At 30.2% G+C, this 15,208-nt stretch overlaps 1 protein-coding gene across 1 annotated transcript in view; it reads right to left on the bottom strand.

The window, feature by feature from the left end:
* The window catches only part of LOC111626673 (myb-like protein X), a 36,141-nt gene extending 26,206 nt beyond the window's left edge, over nt 1-9,935 (bottom strand). The window contains exon 1 of the mRNA XM_023370152.1: nt 9,621-9,935. Coding sequence (XP_023225920.1) covers nt 9,621-9,683 — 63 coding nt within the window. The 5' untranslated portion in view covers nt 9,684-9,935. The remainder of the gene's footprint in view (nt 1-9,620) is intronic.
* Between the last annotated feature and the right edge of the window lie 5,273 nt (nt 9,936-15,208).

The following is a 15,208-nucleotide window of genomic DNA, read 5'->3' on the forward strand; positions in this document are numbered from 1 at the left end:
AAGGGCAATGGTCATTATAATTTTGTGTACCATTATATGGGTGTTTCAGACCATTCAGATCACTCAATGGTCTGTTGCAGAAAATCAAGATGGATTTCAGCTATAAAAAGAAACATATTTGAAGAATTGATTGACAATACTGTCATCAACTGGAACTCAGCAGAAACAGGACTATAAGCCAGACTATGACTTTGCATATCAGGATAGGAGATTGAGTTGGATAAAATTGAATGAAGTTTTTCACAGACAGTTTTTGTTGGAAAAATTTATCATCTACCATTTACAAAGTAAATCAAACTTTAGTTTTGCTATTTAATAAATCATATTTATAAAATAATATGATTCAACACCTTAAAACATGATAGATTTTCTGATAAAAAGTCAGGAAGATGAGTGAATTTTTGAATTTTTTAAAGTATACTTATCATCTGGGCTTTGAATAAAAACACAACTATACTCAAAAACCAGTAAAACTAATAAAATCATTTGATAATACCAATATTTTTGTCCATTCAGTATTTGTTAGTAATGGACAGAAATGCATCCTGGCTTTTTATCAATAACATATTTTTTGCAATTATGCTATCACTAGAGGGATTTTTTTAATGTGTTTTGCATATTAAGACAGATGAGTCGCAAGATAAAAGCTAACTCTGCTTTGAAACTGTTATGAAAACCTCTGAAAACTCATATAATCAATTTAAATTGTTGTAATAAATGTCATCATATATATATACATATACACACATATTGTAGTAAAAAATGTACATAAGCAAAATTATATGTGAATAACACCAGGTTATTTCATTCAAAATGAAATTTTCTTTAAATCAAAAATTTATCTATAATTAAATATAGGACACTTCCGTGTTGCGGCGTTATTTTATCTATAATTGTCTATACTTAGTTCAAATTATTTTAACTTAGAAATAGCAGGACATTGTGCAGGTTTTTAAAGGCAATTATTGTGCCACTTTTAAATGAAAATCAAGACTTAATGTTAACTGCTTTTCTTATGTGAATGAAAATTATTAATTTAAATAACTATTGTTGTAACCTGCTGCTATTTTAAGGAACAACAATACTGTTTTATTTAATTCACAAAAAAATGTAGACAAAAAGATTTAGGTTAAGTGGAAAGTAATATGGCATTAGAATGCTTACAAACATACCTTTAAGTCACATGATTTTTTTGTGTGGAAATTTAATTATAGGTTCAAATGTGCTGTGAGATAAAAAAGGTTGAAAAACACTGATCTACATCCAAAGATACCCAGATCAAACTCATTATTCCTGTCACATATTCCAAAGTTTAACACCCCATGCATGTAAAACTGACTAATTCAAGCACAATACAACCAATATCTACAAATTAAATCGAGAGTCAGAACCGATAGAGTCACCACTTTATCTAGTGCAGCAGTTGCCAACTGGTGATCCACAAGAAAATGTTGGTAGTCCGTGGAGAAATTTAGATGTTGATCAATTCAAGATTACACAAAGTATTACAAAAGAAATGTGACATGCTTGGTTGCTTTTTCTCACTCAATGGGGGGGGTGTTTTTAAACTCAAATCTAAAACCAAATGACTATTATCAATAAATAATGTTGTGAGTGTGACTGTAGTCCTTCATGGAAAAGAGCCAAGAATCCNATGATTTTTTTGTGTGGAAATTTAATTATAGGTTCAAATGTGCTGTGAGATAAAAAAGGTTGAAAAACACTGGTCTACATCCAAAGACACCCAGATCAAACTCATTATTCCTGTCACATATTCCAAAGTTTAACACCCCATGCATGTAAAACTGACTGAATTCAACCACAATACAACCAATATCTACAAATTACATTGAGAGTCAGAAACGATAGAGTCACCACTTTATCTAGTGCAGCAGTTGCCAACTAGTGATCCACGAGAAAATGTTGGTAGTCCGTGGAGAAATTTAGACGATCAATTCAAGGTTACACAAAGTATTACAAAAGAAATGTGACATGCTTGGTTGCTTTTTCTCACTCAATGGGGGGGGGTGTTTTTAAACTCAAATCTAAAACCAAATGACTATTATCAATAAATAATGTTGTGAGTGTGACTGTAGTCCTTCATGGAAAAGAGCCAAGAATCCATAAACTTATTTCAAACAAGAAGCAACAAACTTTACACTAATTTGTTATAATTAAACAAGTGAATTTCATATTAATAAAGTAATGTAAAGTGAAATGGAACTTTTATGATTACTATTCCATAGATGTTTATATCATTTTAAAATATTCATGACAATGATCTGTGGGATTCGAAATTGTGAGTTAGTGGTCCACGAAGTTAGAAAGGTTGACAACTGCTGACCTTGTGGACCTCATAGTGCATGCTGAGGGAGAGTTCTCTCAAAGGTTAAAATTCTCCCTAAAGCATCCCAAATAAGATCATAAAATCTATGCTTATAAAATCAAATAAACTCATGCTTACAAGTACACAAGGTTTTGCTAAGCTGATTGATGCTGATTCAGTCCTTAGAAATTATGTATATTTGGCACATGCATCCAAGGAAACTTCAACTGTCAGTTCAAACAATCTAATGCAAGCATTACAGCCAGGTTTTACATAATTTTTTATTTCTTTTTATTAAGGAAATTTTACAGTTTCTGTCCTAATGCATGCTGTATATTAAAACTTACAAAAATCAGATTGATCCTAAAATAAAGTACTAATAAAATCATCAATAACTGCTTAACTTTTACTTACAAGTAACTTTTACTTAGAACCTGTAGTAGTGTGTTTAGGTCCTTTCAGAGTGTTATATCATTTTCAAACTATTTAAAATTTTACCTTGTAGAAGACCATTGCCCTTTCCTTACACTACTCCCATTTATGAGTGGTGTGAGGAAAGGGCAATGGTCTTCTTGGAGTCTAGATAAAATAATGGAAAGAGCGGTAGATGTCTTCATTGCAATTATTGTTAATCCTCATGATTCCATTCAAAGAATATCTTCAAATTCTGGTATGAGCTATTAGCGCATCTGAAATATTTTGAATGACAATGGAATGCATCCATTTCACTTTGTATTAGATCAAAAACTTGTAACAATGATCTTTCAAATTGCACTGAGTTATATCAATGGACTCCAAACAGAAATCCACTTTTCTACCAGCAATTTCTGTAACACTTAAAAACAATGGGGATGTCAATATCCATAGTGTTCATTATTGGGTAGCAGAGAATCCTCACTGGCTTAAAAGGTGACATCCTGGATTTTGTTGAAATTTCAATACATTTTAATACATCCTCCTAGTAATGCACAGTAACAACTTGTGTCAATGAGTTTACAAAAAATCATTGTTTAAACTTTTCTTCGTGCATTATATACTGAGGACAGAGAAATCACTGAGATTGTGTTATATGTGCGTTTATCACATAATATAATGTTTAAGTGATAAATGCACATATAACTCTGATATCAGTGATTTCTCAGTCCTATTATACAGTATTTGACGTGAATATCAACTCATTGATTATTAAGAGATGTAAACTGTGAAAAAGATACCATTCTTAACCAACTTTTTTCTGAAATGTTTTCCGAAGTGTGCAAGCCAATGAATTATTAAAAAGTATATTTGAACTAAAACTTACTATTTTGAATTTCATTTGCAAACCAACAATTGTAGGAAAAGTATTAATTTGCTATTCAACAAAAAAGTAAAACCTCTATGTCATGCTTAAGCATTGCAATTCATTTACAGAACTCTGTGTATATTGCACATGAAAAAGTTTAAACAAAATATATATGATTTCTCAAACTATTACTCACTAACACAAGTTATGTTACTCCACATTAATGTACAGTAATGTAATCTGTGTCAACAAACCGGTTAATAAACAGATAATGTGGTTTCAGCACATTTTGCTTGAATTGTCTGCCAAATTCTAGACCAAAAGTTTCCTTGCAAATCAATTGAAAGAAGTGACCACCATGATTGCTTAATGGACTACTACTTACGGGAAAAGATTAAAGATAGTATCAGAGGCATCCTACAATATATGAAAACACGTATCAGAATAGCATGCAGATCTCTCAACAAAGCTGAAATTCTTCATGCACAAAATGCTTCCAAGAAAGGATTCTAAAATGTTTAGAACAAAATGAAAAACATGAATATTTGTGACTCAGTTAACATTAGCAACAACTTTCTGTATACTAATTCTTTATTATGTAAACAACCGAAATAATTTGGTTTATTACGTAAATAATAGATGGCAATGCACTTTTTTTTTTTAACAAAAACTATTTCTTATGACTTCATTTATCATCTAATGACACCAAACTCAACTCTGTTCTGATATGCAAATTCATAGTCTGGCTGAGTTGATCCTGTTTCTGCTGGGTCCTGAATGATGACAATGTCACCAATCCATTCTTTCTAAGGGCTTTGACTATAAAAATATTTTCTCCAACCTTCAAATGGCATGGTCTGGGTGATCTGAAACACACTGTGTATGCTTTAAAATGCACCAATTAGCATTTCCCATTCTGTTCCATTTGTCTGTTTTATTACATTATTAAATTTTACATTTAACATATTTCCAGTCTACTTAAAAAGATATATATTTTTTAAAATACTGTACTGAAATTTCTCATACAGAATTAATCATTAAATATTGTAATCAATCATTTATAGTCAGTTATCGTCATTATTTAGTTAGTAATCTATAAGTGTTACCCATTCTGTTATACACTCTCAAATATCTGAATATAACAATATTTAGGTAAAATAAAAATCAGAATAGTTCAATGTAGTGAGCACAGAATTGTTTTTAGAAGAAATCCTATGATTTTCTCACTCCTTAGGAATGAAAGAGACCAAACTGAGAAAAAACACCTACTAGGAGTTTATACTATTCCAATTTGGGATTAAAGATTAAAGGTTTCTATAAATATATTGGTGCCACTGCTAGAAGTCTCTGCACAAGGATTAAAGATCATCAGTACAGGCTTAGAAAACACCTGTCCAACACAGCACTTGCATGCAGCCTATGCATTATATAATGATATGCAAGTAGATTGCAACTCCTACACAGTGTGAAGGAACTGCTTCAGCTGACACATCTGAAAAGGGTAGAAATTTAGCTTTCAGGAGAGGGATGACAGTTAACTTTAAGGTGACAGATTATTTCATCAGCCTGGAGAGCACTATTCGAATTGCCTAATTCAATGCATCACATGACATGTGCACCTTTGCACACTCCATCTGTAATTTTAAAATGTTCTGTTCTAAGATTTTAATTATTTCTTGTTCTTCCATTTAGGTTCTATCAGTTAAATGTGATGTCTGATGTCTGTTTTAAAACAGAAAAAAAAATGTTAGTTAGAGCATGGGTCGCCAAAGTGGTCGATGCGGCTAAGGGGTCACAACCCTTTTTTTTTTGCTTACACAGAGACCACGTTTTTTTTTCTTTTTGCTCATACACATACACTTGTAATAAAACTTTATGGTGGGGGTCAATGTGAGGCTTTGGAAAGTGATTGGGGATCAATGGTTAAAAAAGTTTGGCGACCCCTGAGTTAGGGTAAAAATTTTTCATTTGCTGGTGGTGTGATTTATTTATGTATTAAGCCAGAATTGTCACAATTGGTATTTTTTAAAATTTATGAAATTTTACCTTTATATAAAGGAGATATTGGTAACTGTCATATGCAATTCAAATTCTGATGAAATTATTATTAATGTAAGAAAAACTTTTAAGTGGTTAAAGGAGTCAAGATATTTATTCAGATTAAGCACTTTTTGGGATTCTCAATCCCATCTTCAGATCAACGTCCGATGTTGTTGATATGAAGATGGGATTGAGAATCCCAAAAAGCACTTAATCCAAACAAATATATCAACTCTAACCACTTTTCAGTTTCTTTTCTTACATTTATATCAATGGAGCCACCTTTTCTATTAAAACCATGTACCATACACACAATCTTCCAGCACATAATATGTATTTGAATTAAATACAAACAAATGTTTTCGGCCTCTTTTAGGAGCCTGTATCAAGTGTCATTCTTTACTGAACGTTAGAAATTCTAACTTTTCTAAAAAGTTTATTTTAGGCTGAAAACATTCCATTTGTATTTAATTCAAATACATATTATGTGCTGGAAAATTTTGTATATGGTACATGGTTTTAATTTGTCTATGTTTCAACATCTGTTGGAGATTTTTACATTTTTTCTATTATTAATAGTTAGTTAATAATGCAAAAATTACTGCATCAATGATTATTTAGTTGTTGAGGTGGCAACTAAAATATTTAGTGTTCTATGACCAATTAAATTCCCTTTTCTCTATTTTAAAAAGTGAAAGTTAAGTTTCCCAAAATATTGAGCATGCTATAACTTTTTAGTAGCCATTTTGAAATTTAAATGAAAAATGACAAACTACTTTTATGATTTAAATACATATATTTGGTATTTCTGTATTTAATACATATGAAAGTGTATACAAATAAATATTTGACTTTAAAAAATTATTGTCTCTGCTATTTTTTACTGAATTTAGCAGTAAGAATACAGTAGAGCATTGATTTTCCGAATCAATTGGGGACTGGGGTTGTTCGTATAACTGATATTTCGGATAACCCATTTATGCACGAAAAAATAGTTTAACGTATCCGATGTCGAAATTTTTCTCCATTGCATGTCGCCTTGCGTTGAATTTTTGTCGATGTTAAGCCTAACAAAGACTATTGTATCGTTAAAAATTATTTTTTTATTTTGTACAAACAAAATAAATATATTGAAAAATATAAAAACAATCAAAAATTATACTTCAGATGTTAATTTAGTATCAAAAACATAAAATATTTGAGTAGCCCAAGACATAGCCAAAGATTGAAGCTCCACAGCACTGGCAAAAATTTAAATTTGCCGACTGGAAATCTTTCGGATGATTGATGTTTTGAATGATTGACTTTCGGAAAATCGACGCTCTACTGTATATCAAATTGCAGATATATTTACCAATGCAGTTTTTTAAACCTGATTACTGATTTCTAGTCTGTAAGAACTAGGACATTACCAGTTAACCATTTACCGGTAATTCAATCCCCTGTTCTTATAAACTACTGTGAAATATTCATATTTGGGATCTCTAAATACAGTAGAACCTCGATTATCCAAATTTTCAATTATCCAGATTGTTCAAAATAAACAAAAATTTTACGAATTTGCTGATTTGCACTTGGCGAATTGCAATACTGTTTATGTACAGTACATGATGGAACATATAGGTCAAACTTTTTTTTGTTCGAGCAACGTCTCACCCCACACAGTGGTCATAAACTTTTTAATACATTTTTTGTTGTAATAAAAATATAACTTGACATACATATTTATAATTTATAATGAAATTACATCATTTCTATGGCCAAGGGCGGCGTAAGGCATGGGCGACGTGGGCCACCGCCTATGGCCTCGCACCTTGAAGGTTTATGCATTACTTAAAAGCCGTGAACGCGACAAAAACATTTTACTCCTCATAAAACGATAAATAGTTTGCATTTTTATGAATAAAAATTTGACAGTTTCAACTGCTTTTTATTTAAAAAATCCGTCTTCTTGCGCCACCAGAGGGCCTTTAAACAATAGGCAGTCTGTTAGTGCCGGTTAGTAGTAGTCCAAATTCAATATGAACGTTTGTTTCTTGAAAATTTGATCACAATTTAAATACAGTATTTATTTTTATTACTACCGATACGACATCAAAAAGAAAATGTGTTGTATTATCATTAAAGACAAATTGGATTATAATCAATGGTTTGAAACGCGGCGAGTCTGGACATTCATTATCTAATAAATATGGTGTTGGAACGTCAACGATCTGATATAAAAAAAACAAAGTGAAAAAATTATGAAGTTAAACAATAATTGAATTTCTCAATAAAAAATAATTTAATATTGAAGCTACAGTATATGTAAATCTAGACAAATAAAAATTATTCATACTGTATGTACTGTACATGTCTTTCACTGTCAATTATTATTTTTTCGATTATACGGATTTTTCCTTATCCGGACTATTTTCATCCCCAATTAGTCTGGATAATCGAGGTTCTACTGTAATTAAATATTTTTAGCATAAATGTAAAATTTTTTCATTTTTTACGTTATTTATTTGCAATTTTACATTTCAATTGCAATCTTATAATCACATATACAACTTGATTCAATTAGTAATGTCTAACAATCTGAAGGCTTATTTATCAGGCTATATTATATTTAATTTAATAATTAAATATAAAGAATTTAGCAAAAAAAAAATAGGTAGTTAGGCTGCAATCTCATGATACATTTAATACTATAACTAGAAATTAATTTATTTCTAATTTAAATTTTGGAAGAAAAGATAGGACCAGAGTGGAAGTTGAACCCACAACCCTTGCTTACCATGCAGATGAATGAGTGACTGTTCTGATTATATCTAAATTAATTAATTCTGGAAATAAAGATCAGATGGAGATGTGAGCAGCATGACCGACAACTACATCTGCTTATCATGTGTTCAAGTCTTCTTTCAGAATATTCTAAATTTATTTATTTCTAATTATTAAATTTATCTTCAAATAGTACCCTAACCACCTACCTGTAGTCAACTTGTTTTACATATTATTAAATTAGCCTTAATATAGCCTGATAAATGATCTGTAGGTTCATTTGGTAATACTAACCTTAAAATTGTACTGATATTCAGTATATGTGCACCTGATATATAATAACAAACTTGAGTTTAATAACAATTTATTTTATTACTAATTTTACCGACGTCTGCTGAGATTACACGGCATTTTATATTGCATTACGATATAACTTAAAGCTATCAAATAATCGCAGAAAGAAAAAAAATGTTTAATTAAGTAATAAAATTTTACAAATTAACCCATAATATATAAAACAGCATTTAAATTAATTATACTAGATTTAAAACAGATTATTACATACAAGTGTATATAATGTCTGATCTAGTGATTAGTAAAAACTGCCACAACACACATTAAATTTAGAAAAACCTATAAATATCCTTATAAATGATAAGTAAAGAACGATTTTAATTGCTGAATAATTTTATTTTATTGATAAATAAGAAAAATTAACAAGCTTAAAAATGTATTATTTTAACAGGTTTAAACATCTGTTAAAACTATAAATATCTGTCAAATGTTTCAAATTAATCACACGAAGATGAATACGAATAAATGTTATGGAGATGAACACCAGAAAACAGGATACAACACAGGGTAATTGTTAGCCATTTATTATTGATTTTCGTCATCTAATCATAAATCTTATAGGGGAATTCATTAAGCATCATCAATTAAGAAAAAAACCCTTTTTTTTACTAATATTTTTATATAAATGAGTTTATTTAGATTGAATAATTCGATCGTAAGTGAGAATTGTATGAAAATAACCATAGAAATTTTTTAAATAATCATTTTCAAAAAAATACCATACAGCGCCCTCTCTCGTGTACACAAACAACAACAACACTTCGCCATCTTGTCGATAAAAATATAAAAATTTGTCGTTAATACTTAAAAAGGATGTAAATTATTATCGTAAATAAGTAAATCGAAGTATACCTTTAACGATTTTTCTTCGTTGTCGCTCGTAGCAGTAGCTAAATTTTCGGCACAGTCCGCCATGTTACTTTATCAGATTTGATTAAAGTCGGCTTTTAACCCTAACATCCCATCTTACACTCACTTCGAACATCGTTAAGATTATTTTTGGTTAAAATATAAACGATAATGACTCCTTTCCGGTAATTTTTCCAGCTGTTATTGTTATAACTTCGTTAAATTATACGAAAAATCGACGAGCTGTCACCAATCTCAATCATTATAACTATTCCGAACAAGCGAAACTCCGCGCGCTTGTTTAAAAACAAATTTCACCGCTAGGGGACGCTCGAAATTGTTTTAATGTTTACAATATTTGTTTTTGAAATATTTAATTACGTATTTTTTTTCGGATGTTTTCGAATTATTTTTCGTAGAATTTTTATATAAATTTTTCCTTCTGTAAATTATTATCCGTTTAAATAAATATTAATACACGTTTAAAATATGTTTTCGGATGATTTTATTGATTCGTGAGACGTAAAAAGTTTCTTAATAAGTCTACAATTGTTTTTAATATTTAATTCGGGTTTAAATCGTTTATTTAAATATTCATAGATTCGAAATCAATAAATATATTCAAATTTGTACGCGTAAATAATTTATTTTCTCTTGCCGCTTCATTAAAATATCAATCAATGTTTTACTCTCAAGAACATTTTCAATCGGATTTGAATTCAAACTTTCGAATTCCTTTTAAATACGCTTTTAAAATTTCGAATTCCGTTATTCTGCTTCTTTCGTTCTGCAGAAAAGCAAGATGAACAATTCTCCTAGTGAAAAACTTAGAAAACGAAGCCGCAGTCGCTCAAAATCCAAAGAACCTCCAGAAAAAAAGAAGAAGATAACTCCTTTGGATAAAAACGTGAATGAAGATTTTTACTCCACTCAAAATGGAGATGAATCGGATGGAGATATCACTCTTGGAAAACAAGCACCCTGCCCAGAAGAAAGAGCTCGTTGGAGAAAATACTGGAGAAGATTGAAAAGATCGGGAAAAGATAAAGCTCAGAAAAGAAAGCTTTCGAGACTCATGAAAGAGCGATTCAAATCGAGAAGGAAGAGAAAAAACACAAAGAAAAGTCGGTCCAAGCCAAGGAGAAAGGGAAGAGGCAGAAGTCCATCCAAGAAAAGACGCGTAACAAAGAGAAGACGCATCCAAAGGAAAAGTACAAGTAAGAAAAGAACATCACGGGCGTAAGGATGCTAATGAAGTAATGTCTTCGATTTTGAATAACGGTATAGCTAGATTTTTATAATTTAGTTAACAAAAGGCTCTTTTCAGAGCCATTTTTTAATGTTAAGGAGTAACCGAATCGAATTTTTAAAAATTTACTAAATTATATACGACATAAGTATCGTATTTATATTTAAGGAAATTTTCTGTAACCGAGAATATTTCAAATATAACCATTCGAAATGTTTAAATTTAAAAATCGTTAACGATTTTCAAACTCATTCAAAATTTATTTTATATTCTGTCGAGTTTTTTAAATCATACACAGGAATTATAAGAAATAGAACTCTGATGGACAACCATTTAAAAGGAGAAAGTATTATGCTATATTTTATTTACTTAACTATTATCCTTAATAATACGAAGTAAATATTTATTCATTGCAAATTTCACGGAAAACGATGATGTTGAAAAAATTTAAAATTCTTAAATTCAGCGTTCGAAATTCTAACGAACGAATTTCTAAAATTATCTAAAACCGACTACAAAATATAAAATTTTAAACAAATATTTCTTATTTTTCCTGTGTATGATTTAAAAAACTCGACAGAATAAAAAATAAATTTTGAATGAGTTTGAAAATCGTTAACTATTTTTAAATTTAAACAATTCGAATGGTTATATTTGAATATTCTCGGTTACAGAAAATTTCTTTAAATACAAATACGATACTTATATCGTATATAATTTAGTAAATTTTTAAAAATTCGATTCGGTTACTCCTTAACATTAAAAAATGGCTCTGAAAAGAGCCTTTTGTTAACTAAATTATAAAAATCTAGCTATACCGTTATCCAAAATCGAAGACATTACTTTATTAGCACCCTTACGCCCGTGATGTTCTTTTCTTACTTCTACTTTTCCTTTGGATGCGTCTTCTCTTTGTTACGCGTCTTTTCTTGGATGGACTTCTGCCTCTTCCCTTTCTCCTTGGCTTGGACCGACTTTTCTTTGTGTTTTTTCTCTTCCTTCTCGATTTGTGTCGCTCTTTCATGAGTCTCAAAAGCTTTCTTTTCTGAGCTTTATCTTTCCCCGATCTTTTCAATCTTCTCCAACGAGCTCTTTCTTCTGGGCTGGGTGCTTGCTTTCCAAGAGTGATATTTCCATCCAACTTATCTCCATTTTGAGCGGAGTAAAAATCTTCATTTACATTTTTATCCAAAGGAGTTATCTTCTTTTTTTCTGGAGGTTCTTTGGATTTGGAGCGACTGTGGCTTCGTTTTCTAAGTTTTTCACTTGGAGAATTGTTCATCTTGCTTTTCTGCAGAACGAAAGAAGCAGAATAACGGAATTCGAAATTCTGAAGGCGTATTTAAAAAGAATTCGAAAGTTTGAATTCAAATCCAATTGAAAATGTTCTTGAGAGTAAAACATTTTTAATAATAAAAATGTATCCACCAATAAAAATTATTTTGAACTTTTTATTTATCACTGTCTAATAAATTAAAATTGGTCCATTTATTTTAAAATTTAGTTATTAAATTTATAAATTACTTCCAATATATAAAGGAACTACAGATGGAATAATGTCATAAAAGTTGAAAAAATCTATTTTAAACCTATTTTAATTTTCAGTTTTCATCTAAGTACTATTGGATTAATATACAATAATTGAAAACCGGAGTTTATGGCTTTCATTTTTCTATTGGTATATTTTAAAAAAGAAATATCGAATTCATTTCTGTAATTTAATGATTTCTTTGTTGTTAAAAATTGCAAAATAAATCCATAAATTTAAAAGTCTGGTATTCACGAAATAAATCTGTTCAATCAATTTCAATGATTGTTCTTTATCAATTGCAAAAGTTCATAAAATACTTTCGTGAATTATCTACGATAAGATTAAGGCAAGCCAAGGTGTTGGCTTACTTCTTTGGAGGACTCGGGATCGAATTCGGCGAGCCACTCCTGAAAAATTTCTCACAGGCAATATATTGAGCCTCGCCCCAACTGAGTTTAGCCTTAATCACGATGGACATGAAAAAATGAGCCCTTAGGTCATTAAAAGGGTTTTTTTCTTCACTCACCATGCATCTATATAGGAGGATGTGTTTTCGCATCCTCTTACGAAGCATCTTCAATGAATACTTGTGGAAGAATTATCTCCATAAATGTTAAATGATGAAACCTTTTGTATTTATGAATGATTTTGCATTGCAACCGACATTGTTATCACTAAATTAGGATACTTACAAATTCAAACTTGTGTGTAGATTTTTATTAAAACCAATTTATAACCGATTTCATATTCAAAATTGATGGCAAGAAATTTCTCACAGAGCAATTTAATAATAATTAAATTTGTACACTTTAATTTAAATATTTTAAACTTTTAATTCGATGGCATTATGGAAATGCGTCGCGCTTTCATTTAAAAATACGGATTTTGTTCTCACTTCAGGCAAGCCTTTTGAATAATTTAATAATTTCAGAATAACAAATTTTTAAAGTGAAAACTTCGGCCGCAACCTCTCTGTTATCTCACGTATCGTACCGAATGACCAATCACAGTTAAAAATTCTTTATTCCTCTACTGTACACAGTTTAGAGAATTTTTAAAATGTGTTAGATTGGGCACTCGATATGATAAACTCTTACGTAAGATAACCTTTGTAACTATAAATCAAATACTATAATGGAAGGGTTTTTTTTTAACTCTTTCCGCCCTGTGGGCTCTAAGAGGGCCGCTTTTGCAAGCCCATTATGGGTTCGGCTAGGCCCACAATGGGGCTGCCGGGTTGTGAGGGGCGGGGTCCGACATATCCGAACGACCACCCCTGAAAAATTCCNTATCTTAATTAAAACTATTATTAGACAATATATCAAAATAAGTTGTGTGTGTAAAGAACTACATCATCAAAGTCTTTTGATCTGTCAATAAGATTAATGCTATAAATCAAAAATAATTGGAATATATGTATTACACATAGCCATAAAACTGTGATAAAATTAATATATTATGTTTGATTTAAACATGGAAAGTTTAAATAAATAGAATGTTTATTGAACATTGTACTTTTTTTTCATTTTTTAAGAGAATATATTCAGATAATATTTTAAGAGATTGGGAAATAAATTTGCATATTTTGTTAATTTTTCTCATTTATTACATATGTTTTCTTAAAGATTTCTATAATGTCACAAAAATTCTAACTAGCCCATATATGTAAACTATATACTGTATACTCCTTCATTCCCTACACATATTCCCTTTTCCCTAATACGTAGGGAAAAATTTCCTTACGTATTAGGGAATATGGGGAAATTTTTCTCCATATTCCAGGTATCTACCGATCCTTTTTAAGGCAGGTTTTTAAGGGTTTTTATTTGCATTATAAGTAGTGTTATTAAAGAAAAATAAACTGGAAATAAGTTAACTGTAAAGTTCCAAAATCGAACTTATTGAACTGTAAACTAATAGCAGACTAGAGCCCTCTATAACCAGAGTATGGTCATCTGGGGGTCAAAATATGATTGGCTACTGCCGGTCACGCTAAAAGTAACTTCTACTCAAAAGCTAGTGACTATTGATTTGTAAATTAATAATAAGGTACAAATTCCAATTCTAGTTGCATGTGTTAATACATTGTATGTGCTTTTATAGATTTCCTGTAAGTAATCCAGAGAAATTAAAGAATTGGGTTGCTGCATTGCAGAGAAAGGATTTTAAACCCACAAAATATCATTATTTATGCTCCAAACATTTTGCAGATGATTGTTTTTTAAAAGGTTATGTCAATAGGAAAAAATTAAAGGATGATGCAATACCAACAATATTTGATTACCCACCAGAGATATGCAAAGTATGGTATTTATATTTTGCATTTATCTTTTTATTTAACTGCTGTTATACTGTAGACCTCGTACATATGTATTAAACGTGCATTATAATTAATTTTAATGGATACTATTTATGTATAAACTGTTGATTTGAAGAAATAATATTATTTATTGTTATTTTAGATAGTTGAAAAGCAAACAACATTATTATCATGTAGGAGAAGTGTGTTAGAAGATAATTCCAGAAATGATAATGAAATTTCGAAATTTTACATCCAAAATGATAACATAAGATTGTCGGAACATCAGTATTGCCAAAATATGAATTCGTATAAAAGGAGAAAACAGGTTAAGGAAAGAAATTCATTCAATAATCAAAGGAAAAGAACAAAACAGGAAGGAAAAACTGTCAGGACTCTATCAGCTTTGTTGTTGGAACTTAAAGAAAAGAATTTATTGCGTTATAAAGTATATTCCATACTTTCTGAGAGCTTCTCAGATTCAACTGTAGAAATATTGAACTGTATACAAC

This window comes from Centruroides sculpturatus, unplaced genomic scaffold (assembly GCF_000671375.1).
Source record: "Centruroides sculpturatus isolate CEXI.00-Female unplaced genomic scaffold, Cexi_2.0 scaffold490, whole genome shotgun sequence".
Lineage (NCBI taxonomy): Eukaryota > Metazoa > Arthropoda > Arachnida > Scorpiones > Buthidae > Centruroides > Centruroides sculpturatus.